This window comes from Topomyia yanbarensis, chromosome 3 (genome assembly GCF_030247195.1).
Source record: "Topomyia yanbarensis strain Yona2022 chromosome 3, ASM3024719v1, whole genome shotgun sequence".
NCBI lineage: Eukaryota > Metazoa > Arthropoda > Insecta > Diptera > Culicidae > Topomyia > Topomyia yanbarensis.
The window spans coordinates 409589602-409617308 of record NC_080672.1 but is presented as its reverse complement, the minus strand read 5'-3'; the positions used below and the strand labels follow the sequence as shown (position 1 = coordinate 409617308).

Below are 27707 nucleotides of genomic sequence, written 5' to 3'. Positions count from 1 at the left end.
TTGCACAATATTGTCTATACATTTGCACTAATTTTGTTATTTAGCAGTGTGCAATCGGGCTGTCTCAATAGCCTATTTTTGCAACCTATGTGTATTAAATGTACACCTATCGGCTCACCGTTGCACATATCAGTATGTGCAGTGGTCTGTGCATCTATAACTGTGCACTCGCCTTCCCATGAGCGTGATGGCGGCTCAGAGTTTGTGTTGCTCAGGGATACCTTGCTCCTATGCACATCCACACATAGGCACACACGCATACAGAATTTGATCATCCCTGTTCCAGTCAATATTCATATTTGTTACGATCCTCAATTTTTTCTATCATCATTATGCTAAGTTCTTTTAGGGTTTCACAAAAAGAATCTCTGCCCATAAAGGACATGAGAAATATTTATCCACGATTCCATATAAATTTTTCTCGAAACGAATGTCGATCTGGTTCGATTTAAACAGACCGCATCGACCAGAAAGGGTTGCTTACCATTTCTATGAACCGCTGTGCTTGGTCAAGCTAAATGATCAATAAAAAAGTCCTGAATAATTGACTATTTCTTAGGTACCACTCCTGTACTCCTTTCCCGAACTAACCCGTATCCAAGGTCAAAGTCGATAACCATCAGGATCCACATATCCTTCCATCCAAGGGAAAAGATATATCCATTTGTAAGTAGAAGCACACGTCTACCAACCAGCCATGAAGACATTCGAACCAATGAGAATGGACCATGCCAGTCGAAGGTCACAGGCCCAGCGCCATCCCGTACAATCCCTGAACTGTTTGAACTGGAATAAAAATGTATGTTCCTTGCAGATTACTTTGAAGGGGTAGTGTCTCACTTCCTCTTTTAAAATTTACATACTAAGTTGCAGCTTACCGCTGCTCATCTCTTCTGCTATTTTGACACCGTCAATCGATCGTCCCATAGAATCGATATCTCTGTCATCGAATCCGCCATTTTCTTTGGAACTCTGGTGGCGTAAATATCAACTATCTGAAGCAAAAAAGACATTATATGTCAATTCATACATATTCCCTAATTTTAAAATCAACAAAGGCCGGTCTGCCTATTTTAATGCAGAAACGGTAATGATGTGACCATCTAGAATACGTCAGACGGCCTTAATTGACTCCTTTCGGCACCAGTTTAGCCTTACCAAGCCGTAACGTGGGTAGCGGCGTGAAAGCTGCCAAATCGGGGTTGAGAACATCTTGAAGCAATATCTGATGTTGCTCCAAATGTATGTGATCCGAGACTGATTTGAATAGTTCCATTGAGCATAGTTTTCATACCTTACATCATTAGACTCACTGTTCTCCATTCACCCACGATTATACATTTGCACTAATCTGCCCCTTATTATAGCATTTATAATGCAATGAAGCTCAATCGGGATTACAATTCTGATTCTGAAAATGCGTGCATGCGTTGAAAAGTTCTAACGCGGCCACCACGAAATCTCAGAAACCAATTTATCCACCATTCTAAAAACTTTCCTACCAGAATATCCTATTTGTCAAGAAATATAATGAGTGCATGAAATTGTTTTCAGTAAAGGTACGCTAGCAGAGGTTAAAATATTCGCTCATTCTCACGACAAGCAGTTTATCGCACAGCTTTTTCATCCTTAGTAGGCATGGATCCAACTTTTCACCTTTCAAGAAATTGCGAGAATTTGCTGACAATGCAGTATAGAACCGTGATAATTGCGCAGCTTCGAACCTCGTGATAAATTAAGTTCAAGAAAAACCATTAATATATTACATTATAAAAATTATTTCCCCACATTATTGCAGTATTTTCATTCTAAGTATCTGTATCTACTCATTTTTGTGAATTTTTGCGAAACCATTAGTTATTCGGCAGTTTTACATTTGGCTCGAAAATATCATCTCATATTATACCGCGAAAAGATGAGACTCAATGCTGTCTTGTCGAGAAAAGTTGGAGAGCAAACAATGTTACATCGTATGTTTGCCTTTTTATTGCTGGTCAAAGTAGGTGAAATATCGCCTTATTCTGTTCACGAATGCGAAAATTATAAACTCTGCACGCTAGAGTTCGCTGCACCCAATTATGCGAAAAGATGATTCGAAAACGACATAAACCTAGAAGCACCAGATTTAACGGAAAACGTAATTTCCTCAATTATCGTACTGGGCCACTGTAATTGATCGCAATGGTAGTAAAATGGAATCCCAATGGGTGAGGAGAGCCCACCATATATTTACCAAATTCAAATCGTTTCAATAGTCCCTCCCAAACTCAATATTTAAATTATGAGCGTAAAATATTCAGTCAGTCAACATAGAATGTCTGAAATAAAGTATCTATTTACTTAATCGGTCGTAAATCTTCATAAAACACTTTCTCCACACTCGACTTTTTTACTACAATTCCATAGGATCCCCTGCAACAATTTATGTTCATGATACTTCTGAAAAAAGCGGCAAAGACTATATAGAGCAATTACACCAATTATGGATATACTATGTCCGTCATAATAATGTTTTCAATTTGTTAGTAGTTATAACTTTTTCATTATTTTCAATAGGAACATAATTTCCGAAAAACATATGGTGGGATATGCTTCAATTTTTGAACTTCTGAATCAATAGTAGAATATGAAAAATATATTTCATGCATGCTTATGTAACACAATCATTTCATAGACTAGCTAGTATAGACTTAAGTTGCCGGTGAACTATATAAGGAGCAACATAGAATTTGTTTGGCTCGTCCTAATCAGTCCTAGTTCGGAACCTTGAAAGAGACAACAGGCCGTCGTCGCGGGCTACATAGGCCGTGTGTCGGGCAATCTTAGCTTAACACTCTAAACATAAAAGACAATCGCGCGCCTCGATGGCCCGCCGCAGCAGAATACGTAACGTCAATCTACTTCTATCACTACATAACACCGCGTGAAAACAACCACTCATTAACAGAAGTAAGCGGATAAATCTTTTGATACGAACCTGAACTTTAAACCAGATCCGAAAATCTACTAACAACAAATTACGTGCCCGATACCCGAAGACCAAAAAGAGACTTTCCATTCCCACCCCAGAACGTCAATACCAAGCGATGGGAATTAAGCAGTAACGAATAAGAACTTACATGTAACGATGAGTTTATTTTCCTCTGGAGCTAGATGCTCTTAAAAGATGATCTATGCCGTAATGGAACATGCTTTTAGATCCCATCAAAACATCTCTTCAATTGACTTTCAATACCAAGTAGAGGAGCATTCCCAATCATCTATATTGATTGATGGCCTAAATAAAATATATGTTACAAAATGAAAAAGCTTCTATGTTTATTTGGTCTTATCCAGTCACATTGTGAAAATTGAAATCAGAAGTTTCATTTTTAACTGGAAAATACTATCCACAGACGAACAGGAGTGCAAACAAAGCTTATTATCTCCAACAACCATTTAATTGTAATGAACTGTTTCAAGCGTATCCTGAAACTGTCACTTTCCTTATTTCCCCTTGTTTGTACCTTCTTCCACATCCCAAAATGATTTCCAAAAACAAATCTGTCACACAAGTCGGGTCTAATAAAAATAACTTTGTTTGACAATTATTACTTCTAAAAACCAACAGCTATGTAATTGTCATCTTTTATTTCATCAGTGCTTTTGTGGGCATTATCGTAGCTCAGAATAATATAGCGGAGGAGGATAACTCCAAACCTTTAACACATTCACTCTGATGCAAATATTAATCAAAAAATCGCTGTGCAGCGGATAGTTCCATTAGTCGCTCCAATCTCAAAAAAAAAATTAAAGGGATGTGTACAGGACACGACCACGGTGACATTAAAAATGTAGCTTTTTTCAAGAGCGTGCAAATGAATTTTATCTATCACACATATCGACTCACGTTCTTGTTCACTCGCCTGTTTTCATATGTTACAATTTGCTCAAAATCATCAAAACATAATTTATTGAAGGTCTTTTAACGGTAATCTATTAATTAATCAAGTATCTCACTAGGTGATTGGCATTATTTGGCTGATCCATCTAGTAAAAATAGGCTGGTCTGTCCAGAAAATATATTCAAAAGAAAAGTTCCATATTGAGAGCTGTGATGAGGAAGCCCACGCCCGCCAACGGAAATATACAGATTCTCCATGAAATATGAAATTTCATTTTCCATTTAAATTTTCAATAATATACTAATAAACTTAAGTAAAAAAATCTTAAGTTTAAGTATTTCTTGATCGATTAGTGGTGGAAAAAATGAAATTATTTGATAAATTACATTGTTATGCAACGTTCGCACTACCAGTTAAAACGGGTTTTTATGCTATCTTGGTGACATTTTTCTTGTTGCTAATTATTAAAACGTGTTATAACTCTGTAGTGTAAACATTGTCTTATTAAACCAATTCTGCAGCGTTTTATGTTATATAGGTGTTTTATGTGGTAATAGGACTGACATAATTATATCTTCAGTACAGCGGTTTGTTTCATAATTTAAAACAGATTTTTTTTTAAATTTAAATTAGTATACCCAACCGTTCTATTTGTTGTATACTTTAAAACGCAATTAGAACTGTGTTTTAAATACATAGGGTAGGACAGATATTCTGACTGTATAAACTTGGAAAACAATTTTAAGTCCAGTAACGCTTAAGACATGGCTTGAATTTGAATCGAAAAAGAACACCCGCTTCAACTGCTGCTGGGACGGTAAGTTCTGTTTTAAAATTTTCCTTTGTGTGCAGTACGAAACAAAAGTGTTTGAAATTATAAAACAAAAAGTTCTGCTGGGAATGTGATTGTTTCCGATGCAATTACACTCAGATTTTTCACGCAGGGGATACAGGCCGTGTAAATGAAAACCGCGTAAATTAAAAAAAAAACGCGTTGATGAAAACCGCGTAAATTTCAAAATCCGCGTAAAGAAACCTATATAAAATACTACGCTGCTGAACAGTGCAATAACTACAGAAGCACGTTGTCAGATGCCTTACTGATAAAAAACATATAACCGAAATATGAAACATGAAAACCAATAGGCTCTTTACCCTACGCAGCTACAAAGCGCCGTAAACATGGATTAACAAGTTACAACGCACACGCATGCATAAAAATAAAAATAATTTTTTCAAACGCAACACTCTTAAGCAGCACACACCGTATTGAATTAAATCCAAACCACCCCGCCCACCCACTTTGCAAATCATTCTGTGACACCATGCTGGTACCCGACAAATCTGCACACGGCCACCGCTGCCGAAAATGCATAGCGTCTACCGCTTATTGTAGTGCCCAGACGCTGCAGCCATGATCTTACCCGTTCGACATAAGAACAAAAACTGATTCAAACGGGTACGCGTCACCTCTATTTATAAACTAACAGTATATGGTTTAGTCACTTAGGTGCGAGTGTGTGCAAATGCCAACGTTACCGAAAATCGATAGCGCTTATTGCATCGCCCGGAGACGATGTTGCTCGTATGGGATAAGAGCAACAACTGATTTAAACGGACATGCGTTGCTTCTATTTATGACTTTTCGTGTTTCATTGAGCAACTAAGCTGCCCTCTCTTGACGGCTGTGTCTGAGTAATCGGCCTCACGAATGGTAATTTTCCCGTTTTGACGTAGGACTTACGTCTTTCTTTACTATACCGGGTGTCATTTCAAAATTTTCAAAACGGATGCGTTACGTACACTTTGAACCTTAATAACTTTTCTCCTACTAAAGGAATTACTAATATTGTTTCATAAATCGAAAGGAAAACGTTCAACGCTTGCTATTGATACCTTGTTTGCTATGTAAAACTTGTTTAAAAAGTTCAAAAACTACTTTTAATGCGAATCAACATTAATGCTAGAGCCTATAAATATGGGTGTCACAGTTTTACTTAAGGTTGCACAGAGAATGCGTAAAATTCGCAAACGAAAAAAGCAGTTTTTTTCCACACCATATGTCAGATGTTCATAAAAATCAATCAGCGTATGTAGAATGTTGTTACTGTACTGCTGATTGATTTTTATGAAGATCTGACATACGGTGTGGAAAAAAACTGCTTTTTTCGTTTGCGAATTTTACGCATTCTCTGTGCAACCTTAAAGCCAGACGTGTGTAAGCCACAGAGCAGAACGCACGTACGTGTGCTGCTCAACGAGAAGCTGCATTTTGACCACCAACCAAATCATAGCTACTGCCTTATCGCTGCCAACCAAAAACTGTCGTCGCCCTGCGTGAAATTCATCGCTCTCAGAAGTGGACAGAGTTACTAATTCGCAAACTGCTCTTCCAGTGCCTGGTCCGTGAGATTGCACAGCATTTCAAAACCCATCTACTCTTCCGGAGCTCAGCCGTAATGGCCCTCTAAGAAGCCAGCGAGGCCTGCCTGGTTAGTTTGTTGGAAGATACCAATCTGTGCGCTATCCATACCAAGCGAATAATCATTAGAGTGGGACATGGTTATATGAAAAAAATAAAATTTCGCTCCGAGTAACTTTTTGGGTTCCATTTAGCTCCCAGAACAACTCTGCAAATTTTTAGTTCGATCGGTGAAACTATATTTTTGCGCCCACTGTTTAAAGTTTACATGGGATTTCGTATAGGGAAAACGTCTTTTGCAAATTAATTCTTCCAAGAGTCACCCGTTACCTCCTAAAAATAAATAGATGTATGATTTTTATAGGAAATTTGTCAAGGAAACAAAGTCTAGAAGACCACGAAACGATCTGATGCTTGTGGAAAAAGTTATTAAGCAAAAACCGATTCATGCCCTGAAGATTAATGAAAATTTTACTTTTCATAGCATCACTGCTGCTGACGGTCGAATTATATACAAAATCTTTAATTTTCTCTTATTATGTACAAAAAAAAGACTCAATTTATCCCTGAAAACTCTTGCGAAGTGGCCAGACAGTATAGAAAAATTAATTGGAGACATTAAGAGAAGATCAAAACAAAATTGCATATAATTGGACAACCAACAACAGTGGTGCTAGAAACAATGAATATTTTATCGATCGTCAGAGCATCAATTGGTTTCAGCTTAATAACTTTTTTCTCAAGCGTCAAATCGTTTCGTAGTTTTCGAGACTTTGTTTCTGTGTTAAATTTCCTACAAAAGCCACATAACGGTTTATTTTTAAGAAGCAATGGGCGACTCCTGGAGGAATTATTTTGTGAAAGTTAATTTTCCCATATAAAATCCCATGTAAACTTTAAATGGTGGGCGCAAAAATATAGTTTCAGGGATCAAGCTAAGAATTTGCACAGATGTTCTAGGACCCAAATGGTACCCAAAAAATTGCTCGGAGCTGGAATCTATTTTTTGTCCCACCCTAATAATCATCATGCCGAGCGGGAAACGGCGAAATAATATTCACAACAAACGGTTCTTATTAGGACCACAAAATCGTTCTCAGAAGAATTACAATTGAAATTTCCATTTCGCGCTTTGGAAAATAACTTCCCTCTTATCGGGTTAGTTATTTTCTATAATAATATCCGAAAAATGTACGATAAAACTAATAAACTTACCAATTGGACGGAAGCAAGAAAATACCTACAAAAATTTGAGTCAGAAAAGTGACATTGACGGAAAAATGCTTCGATCGTGTCTAAGTGTTTGGCAGCTGAAGTTGCCGATTTGTTTTCCAACGTCAATTATATGCGCTGTGCTGTACGGAACAAACAGATATTTGCGCGATTCGTTGGGAAATAATCAAAACAATTGTGTAGTAGATTCCGTAGATTTTGCCGTAAATTTTGATAGATTTTGTAAAAGCATTAATTAGCCTGCTTTGATTGGTGTTTTTTGCAAATTTTTCAAGAACATTAGTGAATGTGGCAACCCTGCTACTAAGCGAAAGCCACACCAAAAAGAATGATGAAAATATTTCCATTTGTCGCACAAAAGGATGGACTAAGCACTAAGAAGTTTATAAAAGAGATCGCATTGCGATATACAATGCTCATTCGATGTGAGCTGCGAAAAGGGAATGTTCGTGTATGTACGCAGCAGAAACGAATTCGGGCAAGGTTCGAATCGTTAGAAAGGATTCTCGTCTGGTATCACCAAAAATAGTTATTTGCAAACCGTTCTTTTTAGGATGAAAACATAATGGAGAAAGAATTGAATTAGAAAGTTCCATTTAATAACTTGGATTGAGTTTGCGCCTGTCAAGTCTGCTGTACTTTATCAGTGACACATATAAACCAATGTTTATCGAATTAATCTACAAACCCGTAGGTTTTTGCAAATCTTTCAAGAACATTAGTGAATGTGGCAACCCTGCTACTAAGCGAAAGCCACACCAAAAAGAATGATGAAAATATTTCGATTTGTCGCACAAAAGGATGGACTTCCATCTGCACTAAGAAGTTTATAAAAGAGATCGCATTGCGATATACAATGCTCATTCGATGTGAGCTGCAAAAGGGGAGTGTTCGTGTATGTACGCAGCAGAAGCGAATTCGGGCGAGTTGTTAGAAAGGATTCTCGTCTGGTATCACCAAAAATAGTTATCTGAAAACCGTTCTTATTAGGATGAAAACATAATAGAGAAAGAATTGAATTAGAAAGTTCCATTTAATAACTTGGATTGAGTTTGCCCCTGTTAATTCTTCTGTACATGTACCAGTGATTCATATAAGCAAATGTTTATTAAATTAATCTACAAACCCGAAGGTTTTTGCAAGTCCTAGAAAATCAGTGAATGTGGCAATCTCATTCGACATGAAATTTCCAGTAAACATTCATTCAAAATTGGCATTGGCTCAAATTATCCATGAATGTCATATGATATGCCCAAGTTTAGTCCTACGTCAACACCGCGGTTATGTCCCGGACATTACCCACTCCTAGTTTTTCGTGAACTTTTTAATTTAACCAATTTCCAAAAGTCTACTTTTATTGGGGAGATATTAAATTATTACCAATATTTAAGTTAGGTGTTTCTGAATCGGTTGGTGTATGAATGATCAAAATCCATCTAGTAATATCGGAGTTATAAGCGTGCAAACCTTACATAGTTTCGTTACATGGGAGATAGTTTAGATTTTAGAATGACACCTAGCCCCAGATAGTGGAGTAAGACATTTTTAATGTCAAAAATTTCATATACCAGAGTCACAAAAAACAGGTTAAATTAATTTCAATGGTTGATAAAATTATAGAAACTCATACTTCATTACAAATTTCCAACAGATTTACAGAGTTGCTAAAATGTAAAAAATAAAATCACAATCAAAATTCAAATTATCAACCGCCTCACCTCAGTTGCATCGTTTTTTCTTATTCCAAAAGTCACCCCCATAAGTCACTTTCCATGTTTCCTTAGTCACCTAATGTGACAAAATTTGTCACCATGGTGACATCTTTCACTTTAAGTGAGAGAAAATTTCCGATCACCTTAGTCACGTGAGATTTGTGTCACCTCACCGAAAGTGACCGTCAGAATAACCCCCTAAGGAATCGAAGAAAGTTACTGATTGGTAATCATCAGTCTTCCCAAATGAACATCGTAGACAATGTTCGCTCTGGTTTTGTGTTCATATTAAACCCACATTTGGTGTACGAAATCGAACGCGCTATTTCGTACCAAAACACGTGCACATGTACACCTGCATATTCGAACTCCGGTGTGCGTACACCTCTCGTACACACAGGTTCGTGGCCCCAGTTTTCTCCTTCTCACTTTCATCATTACTCGCGTTGACTCTGTTTGCCTTGTATGAATCGTTCTCGTGTACGCATCCGATGTACGTACTAGAGTTTGAACATCGTTCATTTGGGTTCGACGTTCGAGGCAAACATATACATCGAGACGAAGCATGTTTGAGGTTGTGCCCGTTCAAACGTGCCGTACGTCAAAACGTTCCGTGCCGTTGATGTTGTGTGTGAATGTTTCCATTTAACTGCATGTAACTAGTCTTGACGTTCCGTGAACGTTGGCGGAAACTGATATATCGTCTGAATCGTCCTTAAGGCACGTAAAAATAGATTGTATGATGGCTACTTTGATACTGTTAAATATCGCTCGTCTAAATTTTGTCTATTCGCCCCATCTCTTCACTAGAACTCACTCCCTCACTCTAGCGACAATTTCACAGAGTTACCTAAATGATGCTTGATAGGTGGTCTCAACATTGCGTCTCAACTAGAGAACAACACTAATTTGCTGGTTAATCATCTCTCATCATATCATGTCGTAAAACTCCTCGACAGGCAAGCGTAGGAGGATGCCTTTATTCCTTCTAGTTCTAACAGCAAGCAAACCAGTAGCACCTCTCTGCAGACGTACGCCCCCGGTATGCACTAGATGTATAGAAATTAAACTGTCATTGTACGTGAGAGGCAACGTCGACAGGGATTCCAACTGCGAAGCAGAGGCAATTTTGCGAAAGCTTTCACGTCACCAAGCGCGAACCAACACAAGTTAAAACAATGTTGCAAAACTGACAGTGTAGACGAACCATCAGAGATTCATTATTCATCACATTTCTACGGAAGTCATCCCACCCACGCTTGACGAATTTGAACAGAGCAGATTTAACTTTGTCCTTTCGCAGTTCTGTTTTATTTATTATGTTTCATCCGAGAAAATGATGGCATATTATATTGAAGTGGGAGATCACCCATCACACGGCATCTATCCCATTGACAATGTCCTTTATTCTACGGAATAGGTGTACATAATAAAATGAATGTTTTCGTATCGTTATCGAGTGCGTAACAATTCGAAGAAATAAAGACCGGCTGCAAGGTTTACGTAAACAGAGTTATACTGCCTGTAATCTGTAATCGACGTAATTCGCGTTGGATACTGACAGCTCATCTATTTTTATCAACCTGGACCCCGAAAATAAAGCTTCGTTCGTTGTTTTTCCTATCAAAACAGGAGTATTATCATATACTCAACATAGAACAGTAACATAGTAGCCCGTTCGTCTAACAATTCCCAATCGACCCATCTCGATGAAAATTGTCTAATGAAGTTATGAAACAAACTTTTCGAGCTTTTTGTAAGTCTGATGATCTTATTTCTGTGAGATTGCTAAAACCATTGCTTGAAATGAAATAATAACGTATTCTTTAATAGGATCATGGTTTATGCACAAAACTTACTTCTGCGTGGGTATCAGTGAGTGTTTTTCTATATCTATCCTGTTTGTAATGATTTGGCTGTTTTCCCACGCCTACGTTCTACATAATCCCACCCGGGGCTTACCGAATACTCATGGCTGTCTTCAAATAACCGAACTGAATTTTTCGCACTGAAACCATAGCGAAAAAGAATGGTTTTCCAGTACTCAACAATAACAGCATAATCATTTTCCATACCGCGTCTGTGTCAAACCAGTCAGCGGGGGCTGTGAGTCGATTTAGAAAGGTGAGCTATTTATAGCATCTCGTCAGCTTAAAAAAGGACCAAAACAGTCGATGTCAATTGAAATGGCTTTTCTAATAATAATTGATAATTCATTTTTTTCTATTGTTATACTTTCAGCCCGAGCTTTACCTTTGCACGCCCGTCAAGGTGGACTACAGCAAAAGTTATTACATAGGTAAGTATCCCGACAAAAATCACCGCTACCGTTACCTTTGGAGGGTTCATCAAAGCATTCTAGTTTGGTATTAGATTAATCTAATCGAACTTTCCCTCCATACCATTTCAGTGGGTTTCGAGCCCAATGCAACGATGGCCACAGCACATCATATGTTGCTGTACGGTTGTGGTGAGCCCGGGTCGGAATCTGCCGTTTGGTAAGTAATAACAGCACACCTGCTTTTAAATCGTACCCCTGTTGAACGTATCAAACGAAAATCCATTCATTCACAGGAACTGCGGCGAAATGGTCAAAAGCGACGACGTCAAGGAGGAATCGGGCAGCCCGTGTGCCTCGGGGTCCCCCTCCCAGATCATCTATGCTTGGGCTCGTGACGCACCGAAGCTCGAGCTGCCGGACGGCGTGGGCTTCAAAGTTGGCAAGGATTCCCCCATCAAGTACATCGTGCTGCAGGTTCACTATGCTCACATCGACAAGTTTAAAGGTACCTACGATCGGTGAAAGCGAATTCGGTGGTTTGAGTGGTTTTATGCTCGGTGCGTGTGCTTGATGGATTGTTCGTTTTGAGATTGTTTTTCCTACTGGTTCTATAAATATAACCACTTGAATGCGCCTCGAAATTCAATGGCATTGTGTGGGCGCTATGGTAAGCCCAATAACCGTCAGCGGTGTCGGTTGTGATGGCATTATTTTGCAATGCTATTTTGGACTGTTTGCTGTACCCGTTCGAATAAAACGCCCAAACATGGTTTCAAGCTCGTTTTTACTCATTTCTTGCATAAAGGCTGGTTTATCTTTTCAAAGCCTTTGAGCGTCGCCTAGTCTTTTGAGTAAATCAAAACTTTTCTAACCAAAATTTAATTCAATGATTAACTTGCAATATTTGTAAATAAACATGAGCAAATCTTCTGTATGAAGCATCATTTAGAATATAATATTTTTAGCTTACGAATACTCTCCCAGCACAGCGAAATTTTGCATTCAAATGATAATATTTGATTTTTCTATTATATTCTATTCTAACCCTTACACAGCCAGTATTGAAAAGTATATTGGAAAACACTGCAGTTATACTTCAGGATTTTTCTTGACAGCATTAATACTTGATGCATATTGTAATATGTCGCAAACAATAAAACGCTCAGGCTTATTGTGCAGAGTTAGGTTTGAAGATGTTTCAAAATTATACGGCAACAACTTTATTCATTTAATGAATAATTTAAATAACAAATCGTTTTGAATCTTGAATGAGGAAAAAACGAGGACAACCGTATCGACCGTTTCAGTTTATAGGGTTTTCGGATATAGCGTTGGGAGTGACCTGGCTAAAAAGGTTAATGACACTCCTTTGGTTCTTGGGGATGGAACAAAGGTATTTACACTTTGCCCTGGCTCATAAGTCTAGGTTAAAGCGCCTTTACTCGATCTTGCATTCGGACGATACTATTTTAACACATTTTAAGTATATTAGTTATGGAATTTTTGTTCGACTTCGTCTTATCAGAATACGACACTAACTTAAGTTAGTATCGGATTTTGATGAGACGAAATCGAAGCGCAAATTCCGTAACTACTATAGTTATAGGTTTTGTGCCCTTCACGCGCAAAGATGGTTTTAAACAATTTTCTCCTTAGTTTTTACCAAAATTGTTCTCCACTAAGGATAAATATAGCATAGTACATTTTACGGCTTCAAAAGAACCGCAAACTTTAATGATAGTGGAATAATCTGAAGATTGAAATAATAATATTTTATACACTGATTGGAATCCTTAGTGAAAATCTTATTGCTTCATATAAATGTATCGGTAGAACGCGCGTTATTGCTTTTACCACTTTCTCATGCCAAGAACACCTTCAAAGAGCATATCGAACATAAGGAAGCAGTATAAATTTGTCGATTCGGGATGTTGCTAGAATATTAAAGGTGTGAATCTGTTTGGCTCTTAAAAGATGAAACGTACTGAACTACGTATCTGAAAAGTGCACGGAATAGGTATAAGAAGCCAAACTTGTGCTAGAAAGTTATACACTCGTAGTTGTTCGTCAAACCGCATTGCATCATGATGGATGCAATTTACGTTAAGGTCGACTTCAGTCGACTATTCGAACATAATTTTTTTTTTCGCTGGGTACAAATACTGCTCAAGATTTTGTTCTCAAGAAGAAAATATTAAAATTGATTACGAGATACTTTATTTAAAGCATTGCATCGTGGAATTTCATTAAATGGCTGGGTTTTTTACTTGTTTGATAAAGCACCCATATTCCATTACTGAAACTATTGTTGTTTAATGCAATCTTATCAAGTCACTTGGATGAGCACCCGTTCAAAAGCAATAACAAGATTATAACTGAATATAATTCTCGTAGTGAACTATGTTATAAATCTAGTCTCGTTGGTAGTAAATATAACAAGTAACAGCGTGAGATATAGTTTGGCCTCCCTGTGAAGTTTTAAAATCAAATCAAATCCTGAGATATTTGAAAGTCAGAGCTTGGGCTGTCGTTCTATTAATCAACTGAAGCTGAGCTGGATTATGCTTCCTTGAAAAAACGACTAACTCTGTTTTCTCCGAGGAGAAATCAGTACCCAGTTTTAAAGCCCAAGGCGATAAATTATCCAAGGTATCTTGCAATACTCGTTGTAAATTTATAACCCTTGGTCCTGTAACATAAACCACGCCATCATCGGTAAGTGGCTTTAGAGTATATGAACTGACGATACAATTATCAATGTCATTCACGCAAAATTTGTAGAGAAGAGGGCTTAAACAAGAGCCTTGTGCAAGTTTATTCTGAAAGTAGCCAAACCGCCATACGAAAAATGCATGTACTTTTATGACAAGAAATTGTACAAATAATCATTCAATATTGGTGAAATCCCACATTGATGAAGTTTCTCCAAGAGCAGGTATGGGAAAATTCGTTCACTCGCGCGACTGTTTGCCAACTGTGGACCACAAAGTAGCCAACATGTTGTTCTAATTAATTAACAAATTAACTACAGTAGGTCACTAGATGGGGAAACTGCGAATGAACAGTGAAGCTTAAAATTTTTGAGAGCAGCGTTGAATCTTCACTCGTGAATGTTTGTAACATAGCTTTGCGAAGCTTACAAAGGTTTTTTGAAGCATGAATAAAACATGTGACCTATTTTTTCATTGTATTTTTTACTGACCTGCGTTATGGATAGTTTTGTGATACACTACAAGGAATTTGTTCTACTGAAGTTCTTTGCGACTTTAAATTATATTGTCGGAATATGAAAATGAAATAAAACTGTGTAATGGAAATCCTACGTAAACCGTGAACCGCTCGATAAGAGCTTTACGAACAAAGCCATCCGCGTTGGGGAAGGATAGAATAAAGAAGCACCTGATGCGCTTCTTCGTTGGTTGTTATAGCTTTGGCCCGCATATGTACGCAGCAACAGGTTGTTATGTATCATTTTCCAAGATAACAGAATGCATCACAACTGGAGAAAGCTTGCTTGCTTGTGAAGTAGGGGATTACAAAAAATCACTAATTTTTGAATTGTCAAAGTCCTCCCTCCTTACATATTGTGACAAATATCAAAATTAGCTCAGATGCCAAATTTCACATCATTTGGACAATTTTAGACCCCCGTCCACTTCTCTTGAAGTTTATGTAATTGGTACTATGGGAAAATATGGAGGAAACATATATCAAAGCCTATAAATTTTAAAGTGGCGCTCAGGAAATTACAATTTTTTAAAGGAAATAATTTTAGTATTTGGACATTTTATCACCTTTATAGGGTCTTCTGTCAGTCATATAAAATTTTATAATTTCCTCGTGTATATATCTATTATTCATCAATCAATTTTAATAAAATGTACTTTATTGAACGTGGAAAATCCTTAGAAACAGAATAAAAGTAGATTTGTTACCGGTAAAATTCAGAAACATCAGATTTTTTGATATTAACTCTACTAACCACATTTGTTTAATGAAATGTCCTAACTCCCCGACGTCTCGTATTTTCCCAGAAATGAAACTTTTCTTATGTGGTCCCTAAGCTTATTTTACACTAGAAATAGTCAGTTAAATGATAATTTATTGTTAAATAGAGTTTATATGTGCAATTTATAAAAATGTGGAATAAAGACTTAATGACACATACCGCGGGCTTGTACACCAGAAGGATGTTTTTGTTTTGTCTTATTTTGGTATCACAAACATTTTTTCTCGTTTCGGTAGTGCTTAAACCATTGAAAAATCATGTAATCAAATTTTTGACATTTCTACAAATAGTTGTAAAATATATAGAGAAGTAAGTTGAATTTCTTGGAAAAATGGTTTCTGAATTATTGACTTCTAAAAAAAGTTTTATTTCATGAACCTATTATTGAAATTTTAATCTGTTTAAAGGAATTTGTTCGTTATTGAGTGTAAAATAATAAAACTAGAAAGATTTTCGCTCATGTTTTACTACTAAATTTTTTTGAACTAATAGATGTTTTTATTGTTTCTGTGTTGTAACGTCACGAAAAATGCATATTTATTCAGTTTATCAAAAAATTACAATTTTGTTCAAATTTATATTCTGGATTCTCTTTGTATTGAAAAATACTTTTCCAAAAAGCCTCCAACTTCTTTTATTGGATGTGCGGAACTAAAGTTACAAAAGGATACACTTTGCGTTGTAACGTCACGTAAATCAACTTTTATCAGATATAGTGTTAAAGCTTACTTCGAATGGTTTATTAAAACGCTTTTAAGTTGTTTCATAAACAGAAATTATACTATATTTAATATTGATAAATTCAGAATGTATACCCTCAAGTGTTTAAGGGGTTATATACCATCAACACACGCGACGTTACAACGATTTGACCTTCATTCTATAAATCTGTTATAACTTTTTCAAATGAAATCTTTCATCAAACCTAATTATAGATTCAGAAAATAAACAATTTTTTATACAAAATTCGATCTACAAAACTCGAATACACTGGGTGAGGTATTTTCAATAAACGATTGTACAACGTCACATTATATTTCATTAACCCGCCGGCACTCGCGCGAATGGCTCCCCGAATGAGCAACCGCTGGCTCTGGAAGAAGGTTTCGCTAGAGTTTCGGAAGGTGTTGCACAAAATACAACGGCGCGAATGCCGGATGGTTAAAGTTCACCTCCGCTGTATTCTCCTCGACGCTGGCTGGTCATATGATAGGTTTCGATGCAATCGCGCTAACAGCAACGTAGTCCAGTACATGCGTTGGAAGGTTGTGAGGGAATTTCCGAGTTTTGTACTTGGGGTAGTATTTAGGCATGAATATTAATTCGTTCCCTGAATACTTTTTTCCTCCCAGCAATCAACCATTTCACACTTCGCTATCTTCGACGAGCCGCCTGTTATAAGGTTGTCCGCAACCACCGTTGTAGTCGCATGTGCTGTCAATCAGGTACCAACCAATTCTTCGGTTACAAACCGAAATATATCGTTGAAGTAGCTACATCATCGAATTGCCTGTGGTATTAAATCCGTTATGGACGATTATCTATTCGAATTTACAGAAGACTGCAACGCAATAGTTGGGGCTACAGAGACCTTTCTGGTTGACCACACTAAATCGTCTCAATTGCTTAGAGTCTGATAAAAAGCCGTGTGGTGTCCGGCGGGCTGAAATCTTTTTGCACTATTTCAACCAAGAATAGAACCTCTGGGAACTGCTCCCATGTCGTAAGAGGCGACTAACAACATGCTAGGAGTTCCTAGGCCGAGGTTTTGTTCCGTACCGAAGACTTAATCTGGGCGGACCTTAAGGTTTTCCATATTACCCTCTTTCCAGTCTGTATTTAGTGAATCACTGACATATACCTTTTCTGATTCGCCTTTCTTGATTGTGTACCAACGTTTTAAGTTTCTTCTGGCGGTTGTATATTAGCCGTAAATGACGAAATCTAATTCTACACTAAGTAACAGAATATATTAATATACCGGCACTTCCACGCCAAGGTTTAACTTCCAAAGCTTTGGCTTAAAAACCGTTTTTAAAAAATGGAAACTTTCATGCAGGAAATTTATTGAATTTGCCTAAGATGGAGCTGTCGAATTTCACAAAAAGCTTTTTATGTTGCAAGTGATCTGTAGTTGTGTTAAATTAGGTATTTTTCTATTATATTTGGAACCGTCTACCGACAAATCTACATTTACGAATACCTCCAAAAGTGACTTCTTGAGGTCTCATGAAGGCCTGACACTAGCTTTATGATACTTTTGCTTTTCTAAACAGTAATAAAAATCTCAACATTCAAGAACTTCACTTTGTCAGAAAATGTAGGGCCATCGGAAGCTAAAACTTCGTAAAATCGCACTCCTGGTCCTTTTTTCAGTGCAGTACTCTACGTCACTCGTTCAAATTTGCACCGCTCTTATGGTAGTCGGTATTTGCTAGTATTACTGTTCTCCCATCCATTCTGGTAGTCAAACGGTGGGATAGCAAAATTCTTACAAGTTTCCTATCTCATGCCTCCACGCGATTCTAAGTCTATTGATGACATTTGGTCCTTAGACCGCAGAATGAGAGGGTGCGAACAGAATGAGAGGGTGCGAACAGATCTAGTCGAGAAAACATTGCCGTAAAAATGAATAGTTGATCGGAAATTAGCCCCAATACGACTAATCTGACTAGTATCTATGAACACGGCTCAATACGTATTGAAAATTCGCCGCGTCTGTTTTTATGAACCTAATTTAAAGCTCCGTTATTGCTAACAAGCCCGTGCATCAGATTAACAATCCTTTATATTTCCCTTCAGTGTTCGGTATTATCGCTCGTATACTTGTATTCCACAAACAATCCGATATGGAAAATAAGAAATACTTTCCTTGATTTATAACATCTCGCGCTATTTTTGCCAGTATAATATGCTGTCACTTGGTAGTTTTCAAGCCAATAAATATATCGTAGAGAAGAAGTAGCGAGTTCTGTCCAAATACTGTTGCAATAAATAGTGATCCGGCCCATTACGCAGATAAGATTAGCTTTTCCAGGCAATACTCCCACGATCGGCTGTGTGGAGTTCAAATTGTTTTTGTTTAGGGAACATAGTATACTCTCGGTAGCCGGCTGCCCAGAGTTTAAAAATAACCAAAAACTAAACAAGATCATCTCTTTTTCGAGTGATCGTGCACTCGAAGACTAACTAAACAACTACCTAATAAAATATGCTTTACAGGTCGCATCGTTTGCTTGGAGCGAATCCTAGACCTGATACCCTTCCAAACCACCAACTCCGCGACACCTATGGAAGAGTCTGATGAATCGTCGTCCTTCCGTTAAGTAGGTGGAGCATCAACACTTCCTGTCTACCTTATCCTTTATCCTTCCCCGTGAACGATGGAGATGGGGGCGGCCGGCAATGATGGCTATCATGCTGTTGAGGTTTTAATATGGGTCGGATTGGTATGAATTCCTACTTACCACTTCCTAAGCAACTCTTATTAGATAATCAGCAGTCAAACATGATGAAGTCAGTGTGCAATCCGCCAAAATCATCGTCACAACGCAACGCAACGCAACGCAACGCAATTGCTTAGAGTCTGATAAAAAGGCTTTAGCTGTGGTCATGGTCTCAAATGAGCACGAAAAAGATAGATGGAGAGTGTTTGTTGGAGTTGGCCGACATTTTAAATCCCGTCGAATCAACGACTGGATGTAACACATCCTTTCGTAAGATCACGGTGATGTGACGTGTTCTTTTTTCCTGAATATTTGTAACTATAACATTTTTTTATAAGATCTTCACCCGGTCGTCTCCCCAATTAAAAACTAACTCTAACATATACAATATTTCAGTGTACCGAGCCCTATCGATTGTCTGGTGCTTAAATTGTGCTCGCTTTTCCATATGAATCCACTTGTTTAAGCCTAACAATACAAATATCATACTATAAACTCGGATCGGGAACCTGATTCCAAATTAAACAAAGCAATACTGCCAGTTTATTTTCTTTTGTGAAATATGTTATAAAACCTACTTTTCTGGCTCCGTTAAACTACCATATTGAGCCGTATCAAATAAATAAATGTGTCAAATGGTTCAAATCTATCTATAACAGATATGAAAGAAAAAATTCTTGGTTTGATCGATTATTTCTACCACAATTTAAAAAATAAAAAATAAAATGTATCGTGATTTTTGGACAACCCCATATGTTTATTTGAGTAAAATATCATTAATTTCGTTGCGTTGTGACGATGATTTTGGCGGATTGCACACTGACTTCATCGTGTTTGACTGCTGATTATCTAATAAGAGTTGCTTAGGAAATGGTAAGTAGGAATTCATACCAATCCGACCCATATTAAAACCTGAACAGCATGATAGCCATCATTGCCGGTCGCCCCCATCTCCATCGTTCACGGGGAAGGATAAAGGATAAGGTAGACGGGAAGTGTTGATGCTCCACCTACTTAACGGAAGGACGACGATTCATCAGACTCTTCCATAGGTGTCGCGGAGTTGGTAGTTTGGAAGGGTATCAGGTCTAGGATTCGCTCCAAGCAAGCGATGCGACCTGTAAAGCATATTTTATTAGGTAGTTGTTTAGTTAGTCTTCGAGTGCACGATCACTAGAAAAAGAGATCTTGTTTAGTTTTTGATTCTTTTTAAACTCTGGGCAGCAGGCTACCGAGAGTATACTATGTTCCCTAAACAAAAGCAATTTGAACTCCACACAGCCGACCGTGGGAGTATTGCCTAGAAAAGCTAATCTTATCTGCGTAATGGGCCGGATCACTATTCATTGCAACTGTATTTGGACAGAATTTGCTACTTCTTCTCAACGATATATTTATTGGCTTGAAAACTACCGTGTGATAACACATTATAAGGCAAAAATAGCGCGAGATGTTATAAATCAAGGAAAGTATTTCTTATTTTCCATATCGGATTGTTTGTGGAATACAAGTATACGAGCGATAATAACGAACACTGAAGGGAAATATAAAGGACTGTTAACCTGATGCACGGGCTTGTTAGCAATAACGGAGCTTTAAATTAGGTTCATAAAAACAAACGCGGCGAATTTTCAATACATATTGACCCGTGATCATAGATACTAGTCAGATTAGTCGTATTGGGGCTAATTTCCGATCAACTATTCATTTTTACGGCAATGTTTTCTCGGCTAGATCTGTTCGCACCCTCTCATTATGCTACTATCGGCAGAAGGCTGATAGCACCCAGTCGTCGCCGGTCTAAGGACCAAATGTCATCAATAGACTTAGACTCGCGTGGAGGCATGAGATAGGAAACTTGTGAGAATTTTGTTATCCCACCGTTTGACGACCTTTTTTGAGTAAAATATCATTAATATGGCTAAATGTAATAAATATTTAAAGTTTCACTCAAAACAATAGCACCAGCGTGATTTACATAGTTATAGAAAAGTTGAAGATGTTCGTGACGTTACAACGCAATAAGATATCGCTTTACCTGAGAAAAAAGCGTTGTAACGTCACGAAAGTAAAAGATGCTTAAAAAGAAACACAACAATAAACTTTATATTTAATGACACCTAATTATTCGTAAGTTGTTTAGAAATACTTCATAGAAAAAAATAATAAAAAATCTAATAGAGCAGATATTTTGACTTTTAATGAAATACGCTGGAGGTTCTAATTTGTGACGCGTTGTAACGTCACGTTACATTATTGGTCATAAAACAACCCTCTTCCAGTATATTCAGTTTATGTTGATTGAATCTTTCGTGAAATTTTGTCTACTTTCTGAATATGTTATATGTTTTGATGTAGACGTTCATTAGATAAAGTTATAACATATTTATGAAATGAAGATTCGTCAAATCGTTTTAACGTCACGAAAGAATGTGTCTAATATCAAAAAATCTGATGGTTCTCATTTTTTCCGGTAACGAATCTATTTTTATTTTGTTTCTAAGGATTTTCCTCGTTCAACAAAGTACATTTTATTAAAATTGATTGAAGAATAATAGATATATACACGAGGGAATTATAAAATTTAATATGAATGACAGAAGGCCCTATAACCCCAAGGGGATAAAATGTACCCCCTTTCCCGTATTTTTCGAGAAACGGAAATATCCAAATACTAAAATCATTTCCTTTACAAAGAGGTATAAATTGTAATTTCCTGAGCGCCACTTTAAAGCTTATAGCCTTATAGCATTGCGATCGGTCGACACGAGTTATGATCAGAGACAGGGTTTTCCGGTTTTGGAATGACGATAACTCTCACTTGTTTCCAGTTACGCGGTACAAAGTTAAGTAAAATAACTTGTTAAATAAAATACTTTATGTTAGGGTTTGTGTCCTTATGCACAAAATTTGGTCTTGTCCAAAAATTTTGTCATTTGGGAAGTTTGCATAGTACCAGGCGTTTGGTTCTTATACCTAAAGACAGTTTCGGTTCACAATCCTCGTCCGCAAACAGAATCTCTGTGCTCATTATCGGTATGAGCCAGTTGTTTAACATTCACGCAAGACGTGTGACGAATTCTCGTCGATTAGTGCTGCCTGTTGGCAAGAACGCTACAGCGCAATCACTCGAATTCTACCACCGTGGTTTGTAAATGTGTCTGCCCGTGGTTTGCTGTCGAAACACAACTTGTCGAGCTCGTACTGCTGTGTACAGCCTGCTGCCTTAAGAACAATTTGAAATAGAAAACTAATAATAAGGCTCTAAGGTAAACTAAATTTATTGGAGAATTGACCTAAGATCGGGTAAAAACGAAAAAATTACCTAATGGTGCGATCTTTAACCTTTTTGCCTTTCTCCTATAGAAAGGTTATGCAATCACTCTGAACATCGCCAACTTATTCCCGGCCCGGAGGACCGTCTGTCATATATCATTCGACTCAGTTCGTCGAATTCGGCAAATGTCTGTGCGTGTGTGCGTATGTGTGTGTGCGTGCGTGTGTATGTATGTATGTGACCAAAAATAAGCACATCGGTTACTCAGGAATGGCTGAACCGATTTTTTTTTTCAAACTTAGTCTCAAATGAAAGGTACAACGTTCCGGCTGCTATTAAATTTCATAAAATTCCGACTTCCGGTTCCGGAGTTACGGGTTGAAGAGTGAGGACACACAGCAAATTCACATTTTTTCCTATAAAAAGGTTATGCAATCACTCTGAACATCGTCAACTTAATCCCGGCTTTTGACTTGTATAGGTTTTCTGTATTTTAACAGGAGCATAATTAGGGGAATACGGTGAGGGGTACCCTCTCTCCTCCACATCACTCACCACCTTTGCCTAAACCGCCCTTCGCTCATCATGTACCTCCCTATCCGAATTAAATTTTCTTGTTCCTCCAGAATAAATTTTCCTAGTGGGTCTGAAAAACCAGTGAAAAATTTGGTTTGAAATGATTTTGAGTTGAGAAACTAATTTAAAATTTCTTAACAAGATGAAATTTTTTGGTGGGGTCCAAACTCCCGAACCCTCCTCCTGGATCCGCCGCTGATTTCAAGTGTTTCAGCGTCGACACATAGCAACTCAAGTTCAAGCTGTCGATTCATTGTAGGTATTCGTAAATCGCACTGAATATGTAATAGACATTTCCACCATTATATTAAACATACCCAGCCATGGAATCGTAGTTTGGATAAATGAGAAAGGCACAGTTGCACCACCAGATGGATTAAAACGGGTTTTCCACTTTAGTCGGTTTTTCGAAATTCAAAATGGCCCATCCAATATGGTGGACCCCCACTATAAAAATAAGTATTTCTGCCTTTCATATGTATCAAAATAAAAAAAATGAAAATGGCCATTCCAATATGGCAGACTAAAATGTGACTAACAATTATGACCAATTTTTTTTCGTTTTTCACCGTTTTCTGTGGTTGTTTGATAAGTCACGATTAGTCTGCGATGCCTCTACAGATCAAGCTATGAAATACGTTCTCGAGACCTATATTCATGTACAGTGCAACGCGAAGCATTCTGGGAACATGCATAATGCCATGAAAAGGTTTCTACCTGAGGCGCGTCTCGAGCCGAGAGCGTCCCCTGGCGGCCAGGACGCCGCTTCGATTTATTTTTGATGCGTGGATCGAAAAACCCCTTTAAGGGGACCTTCTCCTGAATTTGGAGGAATATCAAAGCAATATTTGAGAAGTTTTCTTGTGGAAAAATTAAAAGACTTCTGACGAACTTTGCTTTTATTCTTTTACTCGTTATTTATCGATAATTATAAAATGATTTTTTTTCTTCGAAATTTCAAAATGGCGTTTTTTCGAAACCTTGTTCTTGCTTCTAACGGCCAGAACAGGGTTAGTTCTATTGATCTTATTTTCTTCATCCAAAAAATGTTTGGAAGCATATGCTTTTTTGTATGGCTTTTATCTAACATTGGCACAAAAAATGATTTATTTATGATTTTTAAAAGAGATTACATTAAAAAAGAGACAAATTCCACTTCTTTCTTTATCGTCTATACAATTGTTTTTTTTTTTAATATAAATGTATTGAAATTAGGTATAAGTCATAGGAAATAAGTTCTTTTTTTAATTTTTCGCTAAAAATCTCAAATATTGCTTGATTTTCCGCCGAATCCAGGAAATGGTCCCCTTAACACAATATTGTGGACACTTACACACTTAATTTTATTCTACCGAGTCCCAGCTTTTTTCGCAACTTTTACCGAGTTTTACACAGCCGAGCACTCAGCTAACAAAGTTTTTACCGAGATCTTGGTAGAAGTGACGTTTGTTTTGATGAAATTCAGAAAATATATAGCAGAAAATCAGTAAATTAAAGCCACTTTGCCGAGCTATCAGTTTAAAAATGTTACTGGCTGTTCAGCTGTGCTGAAATTACCGAATTACCGGTGGTTGTGCATCTAAAAAGGTAGTCTTTTTAATAAATTTATCAGGATAGGTGGTTAGCTGAGCTTTCGTGTCTATAGGTCATAGTATGCTTTGTTTCTTTAGCCCTAGTAGGCGGAGGATCAAGTTACCACACGTTTTTACAAAAACCTCCTTTTGGCATGATTCTCAAAATTTTATTACTGACAGAACATAGTATTCGGATTTACACATTATTCATAGCTCTTACAATTCGAATTGACTACAAGATGACGAATTTTTCAATAATTTTTTTAATTTCATTGAAAAGTTATAAGAAAAAAAAAACAAAAGTGGGATCAAGCGTACCCACTCTCCCCTATATAGTGTAAAGTAGCAGCAATGCAGTATTTTGCCAAAAGCGGCTTTTGAATAGCATTCTTAACGACACTAATGTTAATATATATATATATATATCTGTTAAGAGGTTTTTTACCGGGATGCGACTCGATGAAAGCATGAAAGAATAATTTATGTTGTATGGAAATAATCTTACAGTTGATTTACACATCATTAAATAATATATCTTCTCTCTATCAAAACAGATGGTACAACGTCCGATGACTCTGGCATATTCCTACACTACACCTTAAAACCGTAAGTTATTCCTGAAAAAACCAATCCCGCTATCATCGGTTATAACACCGTTTATCACCCTTAGGATGCATAAACAGGCTGGAGTCCTACTGCTTGGCACCGGTGGCTATATTCCACCGATGAAGGTTGAGCATATGGAAACGATTTGCGACATCCGCGAGAACAAAACCATTTACCCCTTCGCATACCGAACGCACACGCATAGTCTGGGCAAGGTCGTATCAGGCTATCGGGTCCGAGTTGATGACAATGGCGAAGACCACTGGACGTTGCTAGGAAAACGTGACCCATTGACGCCGCAAATGTTCTACCCAGTGGAAAACTCTGAACCGATTCGGTATAAGGACCGTATGGCTGCTCGGTGTACGATGGAGAGCAACAAAAAAACAGTTACCAACATAGGGTGAGTTAGCTAACTGGTTTTTCCAACATAAACTACAATTGGTCTCCTCTTCCCTCAACAGTGCAACCAACAATGATGAAATGTGCAATTTCTACCTGATGTATTACGTGGAAAATGATGAACCACTACAGATGAAATACTGCTTCAGCAATGGGCCTCCGTACTTCTACTGGCGCAACAAAGAAGCTGAGCTCAACAACATTCCCGACTACGAGGCAAGTCATCTGTAGAACGGTTCGAAAATAGATCCCCAATCAAAACTCCTACCCACACTGACAGCAACTGACACACAAAGCATCACAACACAATTGATACCTGTAGGAAAGCAGCTCTAATCTGTAATAATTTTCTTATCACACGGATGAATTGTATTCAAATTTTAGTCTTGTTCTAACAACAAAATCAATCTTTCGAACCATATCAGCTAGAAGGTTTTAAAACGAAAACGAAGGCTCGAATTACTCTACAAACTGATCTGAGGGTTTTAATGACACACATACAAATATTTTCTAGCAGTTAGTCTAGTCAAGAAACAGCCCTCCTGGCAAATAAAAACTTACTAAAAAATTATTTATTACCGAGGCTTACAATCTCACCTGAATCAATTAATTTTCGACTGAACGCTCAATTTTTTCTGTCGGACGCGAGCACGAAAAAGTGAAGCAACAAGTGGAACAGATGGTACAATCATAAGTAAACTGCGTGGTGAAATCGAGCAGCCAAGTTTTTAAGGGAGTCATCGGGTTGGTATTCGGCCAAGGGAACAAAGTCTGTCCACTTTACGGAAGGCCTTCCTGTGAGAGTGTTATATTTTAGAATATATTTATGACTGATTAAGTTTGCGGTTGATTTTACTTACTAAAACCAACGGTGCTGTGAAACAGAATACATTGTCAGGAATTGTTGAGTACTTAACAGACTATTTTTGTTGGCTTTGACACAGAAACATTTCCCTCTTTGTAGATATCTCATACAGATTTTAAGATGACTGGTTCAAGTATACAAACATGATTTTATTACGTGAGAAGTGTGAATGGTAGACCTTATCTTTTTGATGTAAAAAAACATTTCACCAAAAAGAGAAACAAGAAGAGTAATATTCCTTGAAACATTCAACCTGTCAGTTGGCAAAGAACTTAATAATTGGCCCAGAGAATATCGCCAGACATGATTAATCATCACACGAGGGCATATTATGTACTAAAGAACTAGAGAATTTAATTCAAATTTGTAAGCAGATTGTGTACTTCTCCTCCGCAAAGCAGTCTAGCATAATGGATAAATTAGCATCACAAAATCATATGATAGAGAGTAAATCTAAAGTAGCAAAGTATCTTCTAATGGAAAAGAAAATGTGCGGGGGTTTTCCTGGAAGTTAGTCTAACAATAACGGCAGCAAAAGTCCCTCGTTCCTCTATACATATTATATGTAAAAAAATTGATTGTCGTGCAAAGCAAAAGACATTATCATACACAAATGAAAGCGCTAGTAAGTTGCAAGCTAAAGAATGTGAATAGTGAATACAAAGTGAAGACGGAGAGACCAAGGCAAAATAGTTACTTCGAGGCTGGTCACAAGCTATGATTGAAAGGATCAGATAAATGTAAATGGGAGTATATATATGATTCTATATACTGATATCTATGAATACCATATATTAAAGCACAATAAATCAACTAGTATTCATATTCATAAACTGAAGTGTTTATCGTAAATAGACACTGAAAGAAATTTATAGCGTACTAGATCTACGAGACTCGATTTTGTCGGCATCTATTTCAGCCTTTCGACTTGTCGAACGGCTTCCACTTTATACCAGCTCACCCGAATAAAGGAGTAGAATGTTTTGTACATATTCCCTTCCCGGATGTTGATCCCAAACGGAGAACTTTCGATGTAACCAAAGCTTTGAATGTTTTGGTTCACATGAGAACTGCTAGTAGCATGCTTAGCAGGCTCTGCTTGGTGTTTCATGTGCAGAAATCGAAGACTACCTTGATATGAAGTCATCACTAAAATACTTCTTAGAGGGTGTCAATTGCGTTTGACGATGGGGTCATTTCCGACAGTTCCGGAAGTCCAAGCCAATAGTTTTTATGAATCATAAAAAAATCGGTTCATATGGTGAAACAAAACGTGTCGACTAGTGGTATACTTGTTATACAGCGGCTAGCAGAAAACTGCAATTATCTAATTATTTAAAAAAGCCATACATGTACAACACTTATATTATTTCCAAAAAAGAGTACAAAATCTAAGATCTATCAGAAATGATTTAGAAAT

At 37.4% G+C, this 27707-nt stretch overlaps 1 protein-coding gene across 1 annotated transcript in view; it reads left to right on the top strand.

The window, feature by feature from the left end:
• LOC131688560 (peptidylglycine alpha-hydroxylating monooxygenase) overlaps positions 1–27120 on the top strand; it is a 50368-nt gene extending 23248 nt beyond the window's left edge. Inside the window, exons 2-7 of the mRNA XM_058972889.1 lie at positions 11493–11550; positions 11662–11749; positions 11826–12037; positions 24969–25020; positions 25085–25423; positions 25485–27120. Coding sequence (XP_058828872.1) covers positions 11493–11550; positions 11662–11749; positions 11826–12037; positions 24969–25020; positions 25085–25423; positions 25485–25653 — 918 coding nt within the window. The 3' untranslated portion in view covers positions 25654–27120. The remainder of the gene's footprint in view (positions 1–11492; positions 11551–11661; positions 11750–11825; positions 12038–24968; positions 25021–25084; positions 25424–25484) is intronic.
• The last annotated feature ends 587 nt before the right edge of the window (positions 27121–27707 follow it).